The sequence below is a fragment of the Bufo bufo genome, chromosome 1 (assembly GCF_905171765.1).
Source record: "Bufo bufo chromosome 1, aBufBuf1.1, whole genome shotgun sequence".
Classification (NCBI taxonomy): domain Eukaryota; kingdom Metazoa; phylum Chordata; class Amphibia; order Anura; family Bufonidae; genus Bufo; species Bufo bufo.
Window position 1 is genome coordinate 348,943,468 of NC_053389.1, and position 17,959 is coordinate 348,961,426.

Consider the following 17,959-nt stretch of genomic DNA (forward strand, 5'->3'; position numbering starts at 1 on the left):
GAACCACCATTTTTTGGTTACCTTGCCTAACAAAAAGCGTAATATCAAGCATTCAAAAAGCATATGTTCCCCATAATATTACCAATAAAACTGTCACCTTATCCCGTGGTTTGCAAAATGGAGTCACTTTTTGGTCCTTTTCAGAAATACCTGTGTGTCGTCTCACGCAGTGTAATTACTGATGCTGGTCTCATTGAAGCGAATGGAATGATCAGTTGTAATTACCCGACGTCACCTCTACAGGTGAGATGAGGTGCAGGTACTTAAGAAGCGGAAGCAGTGCTTGCACATTTTACAGGAAATTAACTTGTTATATTTTTGTTTTCTTTTAAAATATTTGTTTATTAACATTTTCAAAATGAAAAAGAGTAAGTTAGATTTATATTACACATATGGTGATACATTGTAAATGTCACAAGTTAGATTTTCCATATGCAGTACAAGCTAACTTTTGCACTGTTCTATGCTTTTTTTCAGCCAGAAGAAAATGGTAAGTGTGGACTTTGTTCTAAGCATACTCATGTGTCTTTGTGTAATAACAGTTTCAATCAAGGAATTATTTCAGCATTTAAAGGGAATGTATAACGAAGCCGGCCAGCACTCAATCGAACCCCACAAGTACTGCATGAAAAATCCCAGCAGCAGTGTCTTCATAAATATATATACTTTATTCTTTGGTGAAATCATATGTCCCAAACAACCAGGACGCGTTTCGGCAATATGCCTTCATTAACAGGTACCAAAGTATATATATTTATGTAGACACTGCTGCTGGGATTTTTAAAGGGAATGTGTCTTTAGAAAATGACCTACTGGTTAAATCAAAATTTTATGTTAACGGCTGTGGACACCTTTGAGGGCATTCTTTTATTACATTGTACTCATTCTCTTAAAAATCATTTAATTGAATTGGTCTTCATTAATAATTTTCTACCCCTTTTTCTGTAATGTGTTGAGATTCTGTAGTAGCAAGCTTTGTGTTTACACTGCGTCTCTGTCAGGGACTTCAAATGAGCTGTCAGCTGAGGCTTATCTCTGATATCCTGACAGCTCATAAACACTCATTATAGCTCAATTCTTCTCTTACTGGTAAGAGATATCTTACAAGGATACAGAACCATCTTGCTAGCGCCAACTTGTGGAAGTGGCTCCCTACAAGTCAAAATCCAATTTTTTTTTAACTAAGGCTTGGACATGACAAGGGAATATTGCCAAGCTAAATATTCATCTGTAGACAGCAGTTTCAGAGAGCTTGCCTCTCATCAGTACAGAGTAGGATTATGGCTGTCTTTATGCAAGACTATTACTATTATGAATATGATAATACGATAATGTGTCACCAAAAATGTTATCTGCCTGGTAAAACCAGATAACACATATCCTTTTTTCGTATCTCTTTTTATTTTTCTGATTGCTGATTTATTTATTCTATTTCCAGAACATGAATGGGGCCTGCCATCTTGCTTGAGCTGTTCTTTACAGCATTTAGAAAGCATTTAAGAAAATTGCTTTACAACAGACACATGGTCTATAGACACAGTGGTCTGGAGATGACTGATCAGTGTTCGGTCAGTGATTTCTTTCCCCTTATACCTTATGTCTGTGAAAGCTCCAATCCTGGTTTTGGCTCACAATCACTGATGGAAATCACTGACTGAACACTGACTGTGTTAATGAAGCTTTATACAGGAGAGTTTTCTAGGCATGACCTGTGCAGAGGTCATTGTATAAGGAAAGAATAGACAAGCTTTTACAATCACCTATTGTATTAGGGGTGCCGGCGACGCACTTCCACCTTGCAGCGCCGCTGGCATCCCGCATCTGTGCAGGAGCAAGGATGCGGCCTGTGTCCTCGTCTGCATGGGACCAGGGATGACCCGGCCGCGCACGCCTCCTCAGCGCGGCTGGCATCCTCCTAGCTGAAAGAGATACTGAGCGCTGATCGCAATTTATCAGCGCTCAGATGGTTTGGGCTGGACTTGGGTCACGTGACGCTGGCCACATCATGTGACCCAATTGTTCTGCTATTTAAACAGGCAGCCTGCTGGCTACAGGTTGCCTGTGAATGGTCTTACTACCCCCACCAGCATTTTTGTATTGTTCCTTCTGTGTGTTTTTTACCTCAACCTTGTGACCTCTTGGCTTCAGACTCCGGATTGTGTTTTTACTTCATTATCGGATTGCTTCCTGTGTAACTGCGTGACCTCCTGGATTTGACTTTGGCTTGTCTGACTCTGTTACGGTACTTCTTTAAATTCTTAGGCCCCTGCATATATTTAAGCGAGGGACTGCCGCCAAGTTGTACACTGTCGGTTAGGATGGGCCATGCAAGTAGGCAGGGGCAGAGGTGGGGTGGAGTTTAGGGCTGCACTTATCCCTACCCTCTGTCGTGACACCTATTGTGAATGGTGGATCCTGACTTATCTATACACAGAGGTGATATCATTACAGTCAAGATTAGAATGACAGATTAGCAGGTTACTGCAGTAAAGTGATATGTACAGACTAAAGGTACCTTTACACAAGCAGATTATCCTGTACATTATCATTAAATGGAGTGAAACTGCACAATTATCGAGCAGTGTGAAAGCAATGAACGATAGACCAACAACAGACAATTGGCAGATTTCTTATTGTTTCTATCACTTACTTTTGCACAAAAATCATAGGATATTAACATTTCATATGTGTAAACAGGAATCATTCACTGCACACATGATTACAGATGATTAATTTGTCCACAACATCATGCAACACAATGCAACTGTCTGCTTTACAAAAGATGGAATATGTGATCGAAATTACGATTTTTGGAACGATAATCAACGCGTCTAAAGGGTCATTATTGAAATGTTCACTACACAAAGAAAGGATTCATTTGTCGCTCAAACGTACCGATCATCACTTTGTGTAACAGTACCTTAAGAGGTGGCGCCTATTATTAGGCTTAGTGGCCAGTGTGAAAACTGAAGGATATTATATTTTTTGTTTAATACTAATAATAATCAGTATTTAGATAGAACCAACATATTCTGCAGTGATTTACAATTCAGGGGTTCATGTACAAACAGTCATAAATTGCATAGCAACAGACAAGTCAATAATTACAACAAGAGGAATAAGAGCACTGCTCGCAAGAGCTTACAATCTATGAGAAGATAGGGGTGACACAAAACGTAAAGTGCTTGTTTGTACAATGGACCAGCCATCTTGGGAAAATAGGGGAGCTGCATGAGCCAGTCACCAGCCAATATCAGTAGTGCCTCTGGTGAATGGGTGTGGTGGAGAGTTTGGTGGAGGATCAGGTTCAGAAAATGATAAAAATGAGATATAAGTGGAGAGGAGTTAAATCAGGGGATGTGACAAGCCGCCCTAAACAGATGTGTTTTTAGGGAGTGCTTAAAACTGTGTACATATGGTAGGGCATTGCAGAGAATTGGTGCAGCTCGGGAGAAGTCTTCAAGCCAGGAATGAGAAGTTTGGATTTTGGTAGATGTCAGTTGTAAATTGTTTGCAGAGTGTAGAGCACAGGTAGGGTGATAGAAAGAGATTATTTTGTGGTGCATCTGACTTTATGATCGCTTGCTATTACACCTTTTTGTGATAAAAGTTGTCCAAAAAAATGCCTTTTTGGAGAGTTTTAAATTTTTGTTTTTAAAGGTGTCCACCTAAATGGGTTAGTTGGTATATTTTTATACAGCTGGTTGTTACAGATGCGGCAAGACCTAATATGTTTTCTTATTTTTTTGTTATTTATGTTTTACACATTAAAAGCATTGTTGAACCAAAAAGAATTCATGTTTTAGTGTCTCCATAGTTTGAGAGCCATATTATTGTTTTTATTTGGCGATTTTCTAATGTTAGGGTCTCATTTTTGGCCGAATGAAAGACCGATTGTTACTATTTTGGGGGGCATATGCCTTTTTTGATAGCTTGGTGTTGCACTTTTAGTGATGTTAGGTGACTAAATTAGTATTTTTTTATTGTTTATTTTCTTTTTTTTTACAGTGTTCACCATAGGATATTTTTATAGAGACGGCCGATATGTACCCAGCGGTACAAAATATGTCTGTTTGTCTATTTTTTACCTTGTCTTTATACGCATTGACGATTTAAATCTCAATATTTTAGTGATATTTATGATGATTATATAGTTTATTAGTTAGTGATATTTCAGTACAGTATAATTTTATTTTGTTTGTTAGTTAGTGATAGTTCTATAGAGTTTAATATTATTTATTTGTTAAGTTAATGGTTTTAATGTAGATTAAAGAATTATTGTCCAGTGTTCTTTTGTTGTATTACTATGCCATATGTTGTCCCCTCATTGTTGGCCCATTTAATGTTTATGTACATGTTATGGATATATAATCATATTACTATGTGCACATATTTACCCTCCTGGCGGGGGCTGGTGATCGCCTCCTCTTCCTCCGAGTCCTGAGATAGGGCGGTGCTGGAGGGTCCAGCACTTTCCACCTCCATGTCTTTCACTTCTCCCACATCTGGTGGGATGGCTCAATAGGCTTGGAGGGTCCGGCCTCCTTCTCCTCTTCCTCCTCAATCTCCACAACCTCCACGGCCTCGGCCGATCGCCTTCTCCGAATGAAGGGAATAGGAACTTCTGTGATCACAGAATGTTCAGATTTTAGATAAACAACTCCGAAATCTTAACAACATTAGATATAAAGAAATTCCAATATGGAGGGATCTATATACACTCACCTAAAGAATTATTAGGAATACCTGTTCTATTTCTCATTAATGCAATTATCTAGTCAACCAATCACATGGCAGTTGCTTCAATGCATTTAGGGGTGTGGTCCTGGTCAAGACAATCTCCTGAACTCCAAACTGAATGTCAGAATGGGAAGGAAAGGTGATTTAATCAATTTTGAGCGTGGCATGGTTGTTGGTGCCAGACGGGCCGGTCTGAGTATTTCACAATCTGCTCAGTTACTGGGATTTTTACGCACAACCATTTCTAGGGTTTACAAAGAATGGTGTGAAAAGGGAAAAACATCCAGTATGCGGCAGTCCTGTGGACAAACATGCCTTGTGGATGCTAGAGGTCAGAGGAGAATGGGCCGACTGATTCAAGCTGATAGAAGAGCAATGTTGACTGAAATAACCACTCGTTACAACCGAGGTATGCAGCAAAGCATTTGTGAAGCCACAACACGCACAACCTTGAGGCGGATGGGCTACAACAGCAGAAGACCCCACGGGGTACCACTCATCTCTACCACAAATAGGAAAAAGAGGCTACAATTTGCACGAGCTCACCAAAATTGGACTGTTGAAGACTGCAAAAATGTTGCCTGGTCTGACGAGTCTCGATTTCTGTTGAGACATTCAAATGGTAGAGTCCGAATTTGGCGTAAACAGAATGAGAACATGTATCCATCCTCTGATGGCTACTTCCAGCAGGATAATGCACCATGTCACAAAGCTCGAATCATTTCAAATTGGTTTCTTGAACATGACAATGAGTTCACTGTACTAAAATGGCCCCCACAGTCACCAGATCTCAACCCAATAGAGCATCTTTGGGATGTGGTGGGATGGGAGCTTTGTGTCCTGTTTGTGCATCCCTCAAATCCCCATCAACTGCAAGATGCTATCCTATCAATATGGGCCAACATTTCTAAAGAATGCTATCAGCACCTTGTTGAATCAATGCCACGTAGAATTAAGGCAGTTCTGAAGGCAAAAGGGGGTCCAACACCATATTAGTATGGTGTTCCTAATAATTTTTAGGTGAGTGTATAATTGCAGTGGCTGCCAGCTTTATGACGCATAACTCAATAAAAAATGAACAGCATGCAAAAAGACATCCCCTCCACAGTGTATTGATAAAACAATAGGGCGAGAGGAGACCCATGGGATGGGATTATCTCCTGAGTGTATCATAGGATGATATACTTCTCTACACCAGAGTCGGCTACTTCTTAATCCCATCACTAACACAATAGAACAAAGGGACAAATAAACTAACACATTCATTGAGAGTCTCAGAGTAGAGTTAACCCTTATTACGTTTATGGATTCACACCATGCAACTTGAATGGGGAATAGGAAAGATGTGGCCTATAAACTCAACCAAAAAATCATGGTTTATAGTTCCCTCTAACCCAAATATAGAGTGGGGGTCCTGGGTCCATCGCCCGTAGGAAGGAGGCTAGCCCTCAGGCTTTTACTGCAGACACAGTGATGGTTCAGTCCATCACTTGTCTGCCACAAAGCCAACACATCACATCACCCAAAGAACACCATCCCCACAATGAAACATGGTGGTGGCAGCATCATGCTGTGGGGATGTTTTTCAGCATCTGGGACTTGGAAACTGGTCAGAGTTGAGGGAAAGATGGATGGTACTAAATACAGGGATATTCTTGAGCAAAACCTGTCCCACTCTGTGCGTGATTTGAGGCTAGGACGGAGCAGGACAATGCCCCCAAACACACGGCTAAAGCAACTCTTGAGTGGTTTAAGGGTAAACATATAAATGTGTTGGAATGGCCTAGTCAAAGCCCAGATCTCAATCCAATAGAAAATCTGTGGTCAGACTTAAAGATTGCTGTTCACAAGCGCAAACCATCCAATTGAAAGGAGCTGAATCAGTTTTGCAAGGAGGAATGGGCAAATATCCCTGTGGTAAGATGTGGCAAACTCATAGAGACTTATCTAAAGCGACTTGGAGCTGTGATTGCCGCAAAAGGTGGCTCTACAAAGTACTGACTTTGGGGGGTGAATAGTTATGCACATTGACCTTTTCTGTTATTTTGTCCTATTGGTTGTATGCTTTACAATTAACCAATTTAAAAAAAGGTCTAAGTTGTGGGCATGTTTTACAAATTAAATGATGCAAATCCTCTAACAATCCATGTTAATTCCGGGGGTTAGGCAACAACAAAAAAGAACGAAGTCAAGGGGGGTGAATACTTTTGCTTAGCACTGTATACATTACAGAGTGTTGGCAAAACATATGAAAGTTATTTACGCATGTATCTGGGAATTTTTCGTCCCGTATTCTTTTTATAAACCGGGGATGTCTTCGCTTCACATCTGACAATTTTTAAATGATGGCCAGACGTTGGTGTTTGAGACCCGTTTTGCGCCAGATCTCAAATGCCAGCTCCCGCACAATCCGCTGCTTCTTGGCATGAGACCGGGTGCGGTCATATCCCCGCCCCAACATCCGCTCCAAGATAAAAATGCAAGCATATAATCCCAATTTTTAACAATAATAGTAATGAAAATAAAATACTCAAGTAAACTGCAAAAAGTATTTAATGCTTTGAAGTGGAAATATTAGATTTAGGCAGCCTGCACACGGGCGTGTTTTTTCACAACTACAGACCGTACAAACCCGTCCTGCAGAGTGGACAAGCGCACGGCGTCATTGGTTGCTATGACGACGTGCGCTTCCGGCCACCACCACTGTACTGTGATACACTTGTATGATCTATACAAGTGTATTACTATACAGCGGTGGCGGCAAGAAGCGCACGGCGTCATAGCGAGTTAGCAACCAATCACGCCGTGCGCTCGTCCACTCTGCAGGACATCAACCTAGGTTTTTATGGTCCTTAGTTGTGAAAAAACACACCCCTGTGCATGCGGCCTTACTGTTACAGTTAGAAGATGGGATTGTTTTACGACTGTATGTGGGTGGGGTCGGATACTGTCTAGCTAAGCAGAGATGTACCTGTCTAGTGAAGTGACGGTACGGTATGGGGTGTACAGCTGGTTCGTCTCCCCGGGATGCACCCTGGGTAACTCTAAATGAACCAGCAAATACTGGCTGTCTGACAAAGAAAGCTTCTCCTGAGTCCTGACCAACAGGATACAAACTATAATCTATTGTCACGGCCATGGCTATGACCGTGACTCCTGAACCGCATGCGGTTGTCAGCGGTTTTCTTTGGTGTTCAATCACAGGTGAGGGCTGTGGTATTTGCCTCACCTGTGGTTGCCGCTGGCAACAGTGTGTATGTGGCAGCGTAGCAGGCTGATCTGTGCCATTGCAGCTCGCTACGTTGTGCATGCGGTTTTGAGTTATGTGTGTATGTGTGCACTTCCTTTTTATGTTATTGTGTGCACGTCTCCTTTAAGTGGTGTTTTCCCTTCCCTGGTGTTGGAAGGGTTAATCTCCTTCCTAGTGTGTGTGTGCACTGGGTGTGTCCGACTGTGGGGTGTGGCTTCTTGGCCTATATAGCCTCACTGCTTTTGCAGGCCTGCAGGTTGCTTCAGCCATGCTTAGCTGAGAGCAGCCTCATGTCTTTATTACCTGCCAGTAAGAGCCACCCCTGTGGTCATAACCATAATGTCGCTTTAAGTTATTTCTAGTTATGTCTGATGTCCGTGTGATGTTTTATATGTGATTTTGTGCAGCTATGGATCTGGGTCCCTGTGTGGGGATGCGTTTGTGATCTGCACCCTGCTAACACAGGGATCCAGTCAGCAAGGCTGTGGCAGGTAGGTGGAACTCCTTGTTCACCTGCCATATCCATAGAGCTGTTTATGTCTCCCCTTTTCCTGCAGCTTGGCCGTTGAGACTCCTGCTCCTCCGTGTCTAGGAGGAGTGGGCTTGTCTTACTCAGCTCCTAGGTGAGGGTCATCTTGAGGGCTAGCAGGGACTTTTAGGTTCCGGAGCATGGGCCCTCCTACCATCAAGGTTGGCTCATGTAGCTAGGAGCCAGGGTCAGGTTAGGGATGCGTTTAGGAGGTGACCTGCTCCCTAATCCTGTCTTCATGGCCAAGCAGCCGTAACATCACCGGGCTCCACACGGCTGAGGATTTCCCCCATCCTCAGCCGTGACATCTATAGACTCAGAAGGTCCCACTGGTGATTTATTTTATAACACTCTTTATGCATATAAAGCGATTGTTCAGACATGCAGGTAAAATGTAATCAAATACACTACATTAATGTAAGATTACTTACAGTCACCAGGAGTTCTTCCTCTTCGTCGCTGAACTTCGTTTTAACCATCGCATCCATTTAATTGCTAGACGGTGCAAACCAGTTGCTGTAGTAGGCCACGCATTCCTAGAGCATGTGCTCTTACGATTAATACTTTCCCGAAATTTCGCCGATAAAAAAATAATGCTTGTAGATCGCAGATTTTGCTTAATACTTCTGGTATGTCAGTGTCCATGTTGTGGGACTATGTGTGCACATCTAGTAAGTATTTTGTGGCTGCAAATATGACCTAGAAGTTTTTCAGGTTCGCCTGCTATTAACCCCCTCCCGACCGCCTAACGCACGGATGCGTCCGGAAGGTGGTTGATTCATTCCTCCTGGACGCATCCGTGCGTCATCTCGCGAGACGCGAGATTTCGGTCAGAGCCGGCCCGCACATGCGCATCGCGGGCCGGCAAAAGTTAAAGAACAAGTTCGTCACCAGCCTGCCAGCAACGATCATTGGCTGGCAGGCTGGCGATTTTCAAAAAAACCAATCACAAATCATATAACAGATCATATTAGTAAATATGATCTGTTATATGGCTTGTCTGCTGGTCCTTTTCGTCGGTTGGATCCAGCAGAGGAGCAGACTGAACTGTGAGTAGCACCAACACTACACTGTAGCCCCAGATCACCCCCCTGCACCCCAATTAACCCTTTGATCACCCCTTTGATCGCCCCTGTCAATCACTAGTGAAAGTGTAAACTGTCACTTTTTTTTTTTCACTGGTATTGACTGTTAGGTTTTAGGGATAGTTTAGGCCCCTTGGTTAGGTAGTTTAGCGTGAGTTAGCGCCCAGCCCACCGCACCGCAGTCACTTATTCGCTGTTTAGCGTATCGCTAATCAGCATTTGTACTTTTATAGTATCTGTAAGTGATCAAAACTGATCACGGTCAGATCTATAATTGTATTAGTGTCACCTTAGCTCGCCCTCCACCCAAAACGCAGTGTTTGCCCGATCAGGTCTGATCGGTCGCCCACACGTGCGTTCACCCACGCCCGCCCCGCCGCAATGACAAAAAATATATATTTTTTGATCACTGCACATTCACTTTACACGCGCTGCGGCGATAAAAATCAGTTTTGATATTTTTTATCAACCGCAGCGGCCTCCGGTACTTCGCTAGCCTCCCCTTTGTAAGACAGGCTTGCTTTTTTTCTTGGGTAGTCTCAGGGAATACCCCTAAATTTAGTAGTCCAAAATGTCAAACAGGGGGTATTCTTCTGAAGAGGCCTACAGGATTCTGACCCAGTCGGATGAGGAGTGGGAACCCTCATCTGACGAATCTAGCGGGTCAGAATATGAACCTGTAGAAAGCAGTGGCTCTCTGACCCAAAGTTCGGACGAGGAGGCTGAGGTCCCTGATAGCACCAGGCGTACCCGGCCCCGTGTCGCTAGACCACAGGTTACGCAGGATCCGCTTCAAGAGCAGCAGAGTGGGGCTGTCGCTGCCGGATCACGTGGTGAGGCATACACCAGCAGCGCAGCCCTTCCTGGACCTAGTACCAGCACTGCCGTACAACATGGTGAAGTAGCGAGCACCAGAAGGGCGGTTGAAGCTGGTACGGTGGCACGTGCAGTAGTTACCCCGTCGCAGCCACCGCACAGACAGGCCCGTAGAGCCCCTAGAATCCCTGAGGTGCTGGCACACCCTGATTGGCAGTCACCAACTTCAGCCGCACCATTAGTTCCCCCTTTCACCGCCCAGTCTGGAGTTCGGGTTGAGACGGCTCATATCGGTTCGGCCCTGGGATTTTTTGAGCTGTTCTTGACTGCGGAGTTCTTAGACTTAGTTGTGGCAGAAACAAACCGGTATGCCACACAATTTATAACCGCAAACCCGGAAAGCTTTTATGCCCAGCCTTTCCGGTGGAAACCAGTCCAAGTTTCCGAAATTACAATTTTTCTGGGCCTTCTCCTCAACATGGGTCTAACTAAAAAGCATGAATTGCGTTCATATTGGTCCACGAACCCAATTCATCACATGCCCATGTTCTCTGCTGCTATGTCCAGGACACGATTTGAGACCATCCTGCGTTTTCTGCATTTTAGCGACAACACCACCTCCCGTCCCAGAGGCCACCCAGCTTTTGACCGGCTCCACAAAATTCGGCCGCTCATAGACCATTTCAACCAGAAATTTGCAGATTTGTATACCCCCAAGCAAAACATCTGCATAGACGAGTCCCTAATACATTTTACCGGGCGCCTTGGCTTCAAGCAATACATCCCAAGCAAGCGTGCCCGGTATGGGGTCAAATTGTATAAGCTCTGTGAAAGGGCCACAGGCTATACCCACAAATTTCGTGTCTATGAGGGAAAAGATCAGACCCTGGAGCCGGTCGGTTGCCCTGACTACCTGGGGAGCAGTGGGAAGACAGTCTGGGACTTGGTGTCACCCTTATTCGGCAAGGGGTACCATCTTTATGTGGACAATTTCTACACAAGTGTGGCCCTCTTTAGGCATTTGTTTCTAAAACGGATTTGCGGCTGTGGCACCGTGCGACCTAGTCGCCGGGGCTTCCCCCAACGGCTCGTTACCACCCGTCTTGCAAGGGGGGAGAGGGCTGCCTTGTGTAACGAAGAACTGCTCGCGGTGAAATGGAGATACAAGCGTGACGTTTACATGCTCTCCTCCATTCACGCAGACACGATAATCCAAATTGAGCGAGCAACCCGTGTCGTTGAAAAGCCCCTCTCAGTCCACGACTATAATTTGCTCATGGGAGGGGTGGACTTCAATGACCAGATGTTGTCTCCGTATTTAGTTTCCCGCAGAACCAGACGCTGGTATAAGAAGGTGTCTGTATATTTGATTCAATTGGCTCTGTATAATAGTTTTGTTCTCTACAGTAAGGCTAGGAGAACACGATCCTTCCTCAAATTCCAGGAAGAGATCATCGAGAACCTCCTGTATCCAGAAGGTTCCGTGGCCCCATCCACCAGTGTAGTTAGCCGTCTACACGAGTGACATTTCCCCAATGTCGTTGCTGGTACCTCAACCCAACCGTCACCCCGAAAAAGATGTCGTGTCTGTAGCAGGAGTGGAATAAGGCGTGACACCCGCTATTTCTGTCCTGACTGTCCTGACCACCCTGCCCTATGCTTAGGAGAGTGTTTCCGGAAGTACCACACACAGGTACACCTAGCATAGGGATCACATCTCACCAGGACAGGCACACAGGGCTATTAGGGCCCATTGACTCACAGCTGCTGCAAACGTCTCCTTTCACATGGGACAAAGTGCATAACGTACTTCGCCACATCTTTGGGCGATTTGCGCTTTGCACATTGACCCATGGGGAAGGAGAGGTTTGTTCTATAAAGGAAAAAAAAAAAAAAAAAAAACACCAGTAAGCAAAAAGGTTAATGTTCAAAAAGTTAAAGTTTATATGTTCTCTTCCAAAGTTAATAAAATTATTGTGTTGCGGCCTGGTTTTTTCTTTTTTTCTTTTTTTTTTACCTTCCAGGTGGACCAACTGATCGACTAGCTGCAGCACTGATGTGCATTCTGACAGAAGCATTGCGCTGCTGTCAGATTACACGCAAGTCGGTGTATGCGGCGCTGCAAGACGAGATTTCTCCTGTGCAGTAAAAGATACGTTTGCCGAGGCATATGAGCTGAGGAGGTGGCGGTGTTCCTATGCTTTGGCAAACACTTTGTATATAAAAAAAAATAAAAAAAATCCCGGCAATGATTTATTCATCCACATCAATTGATGTGAATGGAGAAATCTGGTTTGCCAGGGCATACGAGCTAAGTGGGTATGGATGTTGGGCGGAGCTCCTATGTCCTGGCAGACGCCTTTCCCCTCCTTTTTTTTTTGGGCAGAGATTTTTTCATCCACATTGATCGATGCTAATGAAGAAATCTGTGCCGTTCATTTTTTTCTTTCAGCCCAGAGGCTGAACGAAAAAAAAAAATCTCATTACCCGTATGCTCAATATAAGGAGAATAGCAGAAACTCCTAATGCTGGCCATACATGTAATGATTGCGGAAACCCTCAAATGCCAGGGCAGTACAAACACCCCACAAATAACACCATTTTGGAAAGAAGACACCCCAAGGTATTCGCTGAGGGGCATATTGAGTCCATGAAAGATTGAAATTTTTGTCCCAAGTTAGCGGAAAGGGAGACTTTGTGAGAAAAAAATCCAAAAAATCAATTTCCGCTAACTTGTGCCAAAAATTTTTTTTTCTATGAACTCGCCATGCCCCTCATTGAATACCTTGGGGTGTCTTCTTTCCAAAATGGGGTCACATGTGGGGTATTTATACTGCCCTGGCATTTTAGGGGCCCCAAAGCGTGAGAAGAAGTCTGGTATCCAAATGTCTAAAAATGCCCTCCTAAAAGGAATTTGGGCACCTTTGCCCACCTAGGCTGCAAAAAAGTGTCACACATGTGGTATCTCCGTATTCAGGAGAAGTTGGGGAATGTGTTTTGGGGTGTCATTTTACATATACCCATGCTGGGTGAGAGAAATATCTTGGCAAAAGACAACTTTTCCCATTTTTTTATACAAAGTTGGCATTTGACCAAGATATTTCTCTCACCCAGCATGGGTATATGTAAAATGACACCCCAAAACACATTCCCCAACTTCTCCTGAATACGGAGATACCACATGTGTGACACTTTTTTGCAGACTAGGTGGGCAAAGGGGCCCACATTCCAAAGAGCACCTTTCGGATTTCACCGGCCATTTATTACAGAATTTTATTTCAAACTCCTTACCACACATTTGGGCCCCTAGAATGCCAGGGCAGTATAACTACCCCACAAGTGACCCCATTTTGGAAAGAAGACACCCCAAGGTATTCGCTGATGGGCATAGTGAGTTCATAGAACTTTTTATTTTTTGTCACAAGTTAGTGGAATATGAGACTTTGTAATAAAAAAAATAAAAAAAATAATCATAATTTTCCGCTAACTTGTGACAAAAAATAAAAAGTTCTATGAACTCACTATGCCCATCAGCGAATACCTTAGGGTGTCTAATTTCCGAAATGGGGTCATTTGTGGGGTGTTTGTACTGTCTGGGCATTGTAGAACCTCAGGAAACATGACAGGTGCTCAGAAAGTCAGAGCTGTTTCAAAAAGCGGAAATTCACATTTTTGTACCATAGTTTGTAAACGCTATAACTTTTACCCAAACCATTTTTTTTTTTACCCAAACATTTTTTTTTTTATCAAAGACATGTAGAACAATAAATTTAGAGCAAAATTTATATATGGATCTCGTTTTTTTTGCAAAATTTTACAACTGAAAGTGAAAAATTTCATTTTTTGGCAAAAAAATCGTTAAATTTCGATTAATAACAAAAAAAGTAAAAATGTCAGCAGCAATGAAATACCACCAAATGAAAGCTCTATTAGTGAGAAGAAAAGTAGGTAAAATTCATTTGGGTGGTAAGTTGCATGACCGAGCAATAAACGGTGAAAGTAGTGTAGGTCAGAAGTGTAAAAAGTGGCCTGGTCTTTCAGGGTGTTTAAGCTATAGGGGCTGAGGTGGTTAAAATGAATGAGACCCGCCGCGAACCTGCGGTTCGCGAACATTTGATTGCGTTAGCGAACCGTCTCAGCAGATGTTCGTCCATCACTGCTCAGCAGATCAGCACACAAATGCTGCACAATACAAATAGTAAGGCTGTGACCAGTCTGGCTACTTATTCCCCCACCTACCGCTCAGCCAGGCGCCCGAGCCTCACGCATTCCTGCGGTATCGCGCTCCTTCCCCTCTGACCCGAGACCTACCTTCCGGTTTCTGCGCACACGCACCGCCGGCGTCTGAACCATCGCTCACCACTCCAGCCTTCCAGGTAATCGAGCCCCCTGATGGTACAAGTCAGATGCCGCTCTCCCCCAGCCTAGTCCCGCTCGCTGGACACAGGCAGCAGGGTCGGGGAGCTGCGTCCTGGTTTACTATTCTGCCAGTCACGTGCCGCGCAAATTGGGGGTGCTAAGCAAGATTCAGTATGGGTAGACAGTATTGTGCACTTATTTCGCCACCCATGCACTCTCTATATCTTTAGTTTTCTACAAGTTTTCAGGACAAGGAATTTTGGCATTATTCTGGTTCTGTGATACAGGCAGCGCGCCTACTTCGGGGGGGGGGGGGGGGGCAGTTTTCACTTGTGCCTCTGACAGCTTGCTCTGGGGCCCTGCAGTGCCATGGTTCCCTCTGTGGGCTCTCACCAGATTATCTAGGGGCCACAGCACCCGTCCTTAAAACTATGTGCCCTTTTGATACGCGGTTCGCAAACCAAAAAAAATAAATAAAAAAAATCTATCAATAAGGGGGGGAACGATTATCAACAATTAGTCCGCTCTTGTCGCTGCCTTAGCATCACATTGCCAGAATTTGCGCCGTGAAGTTGGTGATTTTACTTTACTGTTCAATTCAGCGGTTTTCTGTCTCACTCTGCTTCCGTCGCCGGATCCACCCACATTGTCGGGGTCCTCTGGATCACCCGGGGTTTCAGTGCCTTGTGGTTCACCCAGGGTGTCACGTTCCTGGATCGCCCAGGTTGTCAAATGTTCCTGGATCGCCCAGGTTGTCAATGTTCCTGGATCGCCAGGTTGTCAATGTTCCTGGATCGCCCAGGTTGTCAATGTTCCTGGATCGCCCAGGTTGTCAATGTTCCTGGATCGCCCAGGTTGTCAATGTTCCTGGATTGCCCAGGTTGTCAATGTTCCTGGATCGCCCAGGTTGTCAATGTTCCTGGATCGCCCAGGTTGTCAATGTTCCTGGATCGCCCAGGGTGTCTGTCTTTGTTTACCCAGGGTTATTACATCTGTTCTGATGTCGGTTGTTCCTTCCATTAGATTGGGCAGTAGTTATTTTCCTTCCTCTCCTTCGTTTCGTCTAGGAATTTCGAGGCAATTCCAGGTAAGTCGGCTCAGAGACGGTCATTGGGGCGGGGTTAACCGTCAGTTCGATACTCAAGTCCGTTCTTTTTCATTAGTTCCATTTAAACGATTGGGGTTTTTGGAGCCGTGCTTCCAAATCCGTTCGTATCCCGTCAGGTAGGTTCATACGTTGGTCACTTTCACACACCTTCAGTCTCTCACATTCTTTCGGCCGCTCTCCCCACATCCGTCTGTGCTTCTTTTCGTTTTACAGGTAGACATAAATTCGCCTTTTTTTCTCAGGTCAGCATGTCTCACATGTCCGATATGGATGACAACCTCTCCTTGCCAGGATCGTCCGTCTCGGGGCATAATAGCAGCACATCCTTAAGGAATTGGACAGTGCCAAAGTTGATTGCCGAGCTTAATCTTAGGGGGATTCGGCATCCCGCAACTGCCCGCAAGGCCGAATTATATTGTCTCCTGATGACTACTCCGGGTTCGACAGCTGAGCAGTCCAATACCGACTCCATCCGGCTGGCACTAGCTCAGATCCAGTCGTCCATCGCCGGACTCGCTAGCTCAGTCACGGACATTCAGACTAGGGTAGTGGTCTTAGAAACCAGGCCAGCAGCCTCACCGCAATATCCAGGTTCGGCAGTTATTCCTGCCATTCCTCAGGACGTTGCAGGTAGGCCTTCTGCCACCCCCCAAATTGCTCCTTCCCATTTTGTTCCAGAGCATATTAAGAAGGATATCCTGGCAGGCAAGGACGTAAACTTGGCATCCATTTTGATTGCCTCCCAGGATATTTCCGAAAACCGAGTGATTAACTGCGGAGAGGTTTCCGTGGTTTTGAAGGCCAAGGATGCTCGGCTAAATAGGAAGTTGTCTGTTTCTGAGTTCGTTCTGGCCTTCAGCCTCTACAGGGACGTGATGTGCTCCGCTTAGCCTAATCGCAGAGAAGAGTTAGATACCTACTTGTACTGGATTACGGATTTGGGGCACAAGTACGGCGGCTCGGCATTTTATGACTATCATCGTTCGTTTTCTGCCAAAGCCGCCGCGGCCCTGAACCAATTTCAGTTCATGTCCAACTGGGCAGACTTGGACATGGAGTTATTCTCCCGACACTTTGCGGGTCTGAAGGCTCCTCTGTGTGCTATCTGCCAATCCATTTTTCATTCTACGGAATGGTGCCCTAATCCGGTGCAAGATCCGCAGTCAGCGCCCACGCCAGGTCCTTCCGGGTCCTCCAGGTCTTCCTCTTCTTTAGATAAACTGGGCAGGCCAATTGTGTACCTTGGTAGTAGCCATGTTGCACAATTTCAAGGCCAAGGGCTGTGCCTTCAATGCGTGCCGAGCGCTGCACATTTGCTCTCTTTGTTTTCGGGCTCACCCCCGTCCTTCCTGTCCCAGGAAGACAGCCAGGGACTCCTGACTAGCCGACCTCAACTTGGAGTTACTGGCTGCACTCCTGCAGGGCCACCCAGACCGTCCCTTCGTCGCCTTCTTGTTGGATGGGTGCAGAGAAGGGTTCCACACCGGCCTTGTCACGCTCCCCCAGGGCTGCTGGATGGGCCCCAATCTGCTATCCGCCTCCAGTGACCCTGAGGCGGTGACCACCCTCATTCAAGCAGAGGTCGACAAGGGGTTCGTCATTGGTCCCTTCCTAAAGATTCCGTTCCAGTCATGGCGCATCAATCCTATCGGTCTTGTCACAAAACAATCTTCCAATAAAAAACGTCTCATTTATGACCTCTCCGTGCCTCATATGTCCCCCATTCCCAGTCTCAACTCACTCATTCCCTCTGAGGAATATTCCATGCAGTATTCTTCAGTTGATGAGGCCATCCAGTATATTCTACAAGCAGGTGTCGGGGCTTGGCTGGCCAAGGTAGATATCGCCGATGCTTTCAAGCTGCTTCCAATACATCCGCAGCTTTGGAAGTACTACGGCATCAAGTGGGCAGATACATTTTACTTTGCCAACCGGCTTACTTTTGGGTCCAAGAGCAGCCCTTGGCTTTTTGAACAACTTGCCAAAGCCCTGCACTGGATTCTCATCCATCACGGTGGGTTATCCATGATCGTCCACTACTTGGACGACTTTCTTCTCATTGAAAGGCCCAG

General features: G+C 45.1%; 1 protein-coding gene across 2 annotated transcripts in view; it reads left to right on the forward strand.

Moving 5' to 3' along the window:
* The window catches only part of LCP2 (lymphocyte cytosolic protein 2), a 583,862-nt gene that overhangs the window by 419,683 nt on the left and 146,220 nt on the right, over positions 1 to 17,959 (forward strand). For both annotated transcript variants that reach the window (XM_040442789.1, XM_040442797.1), the window contains one exon: positions 478 to 490. In XM_040442789.1, the coding sequence (XP_040298723.1) occupies positions 478 to 490 (13 nt within the window). The remainder of the gene's footprint in view (positions 1 to 477; positions 491 to 17,959) is intronic.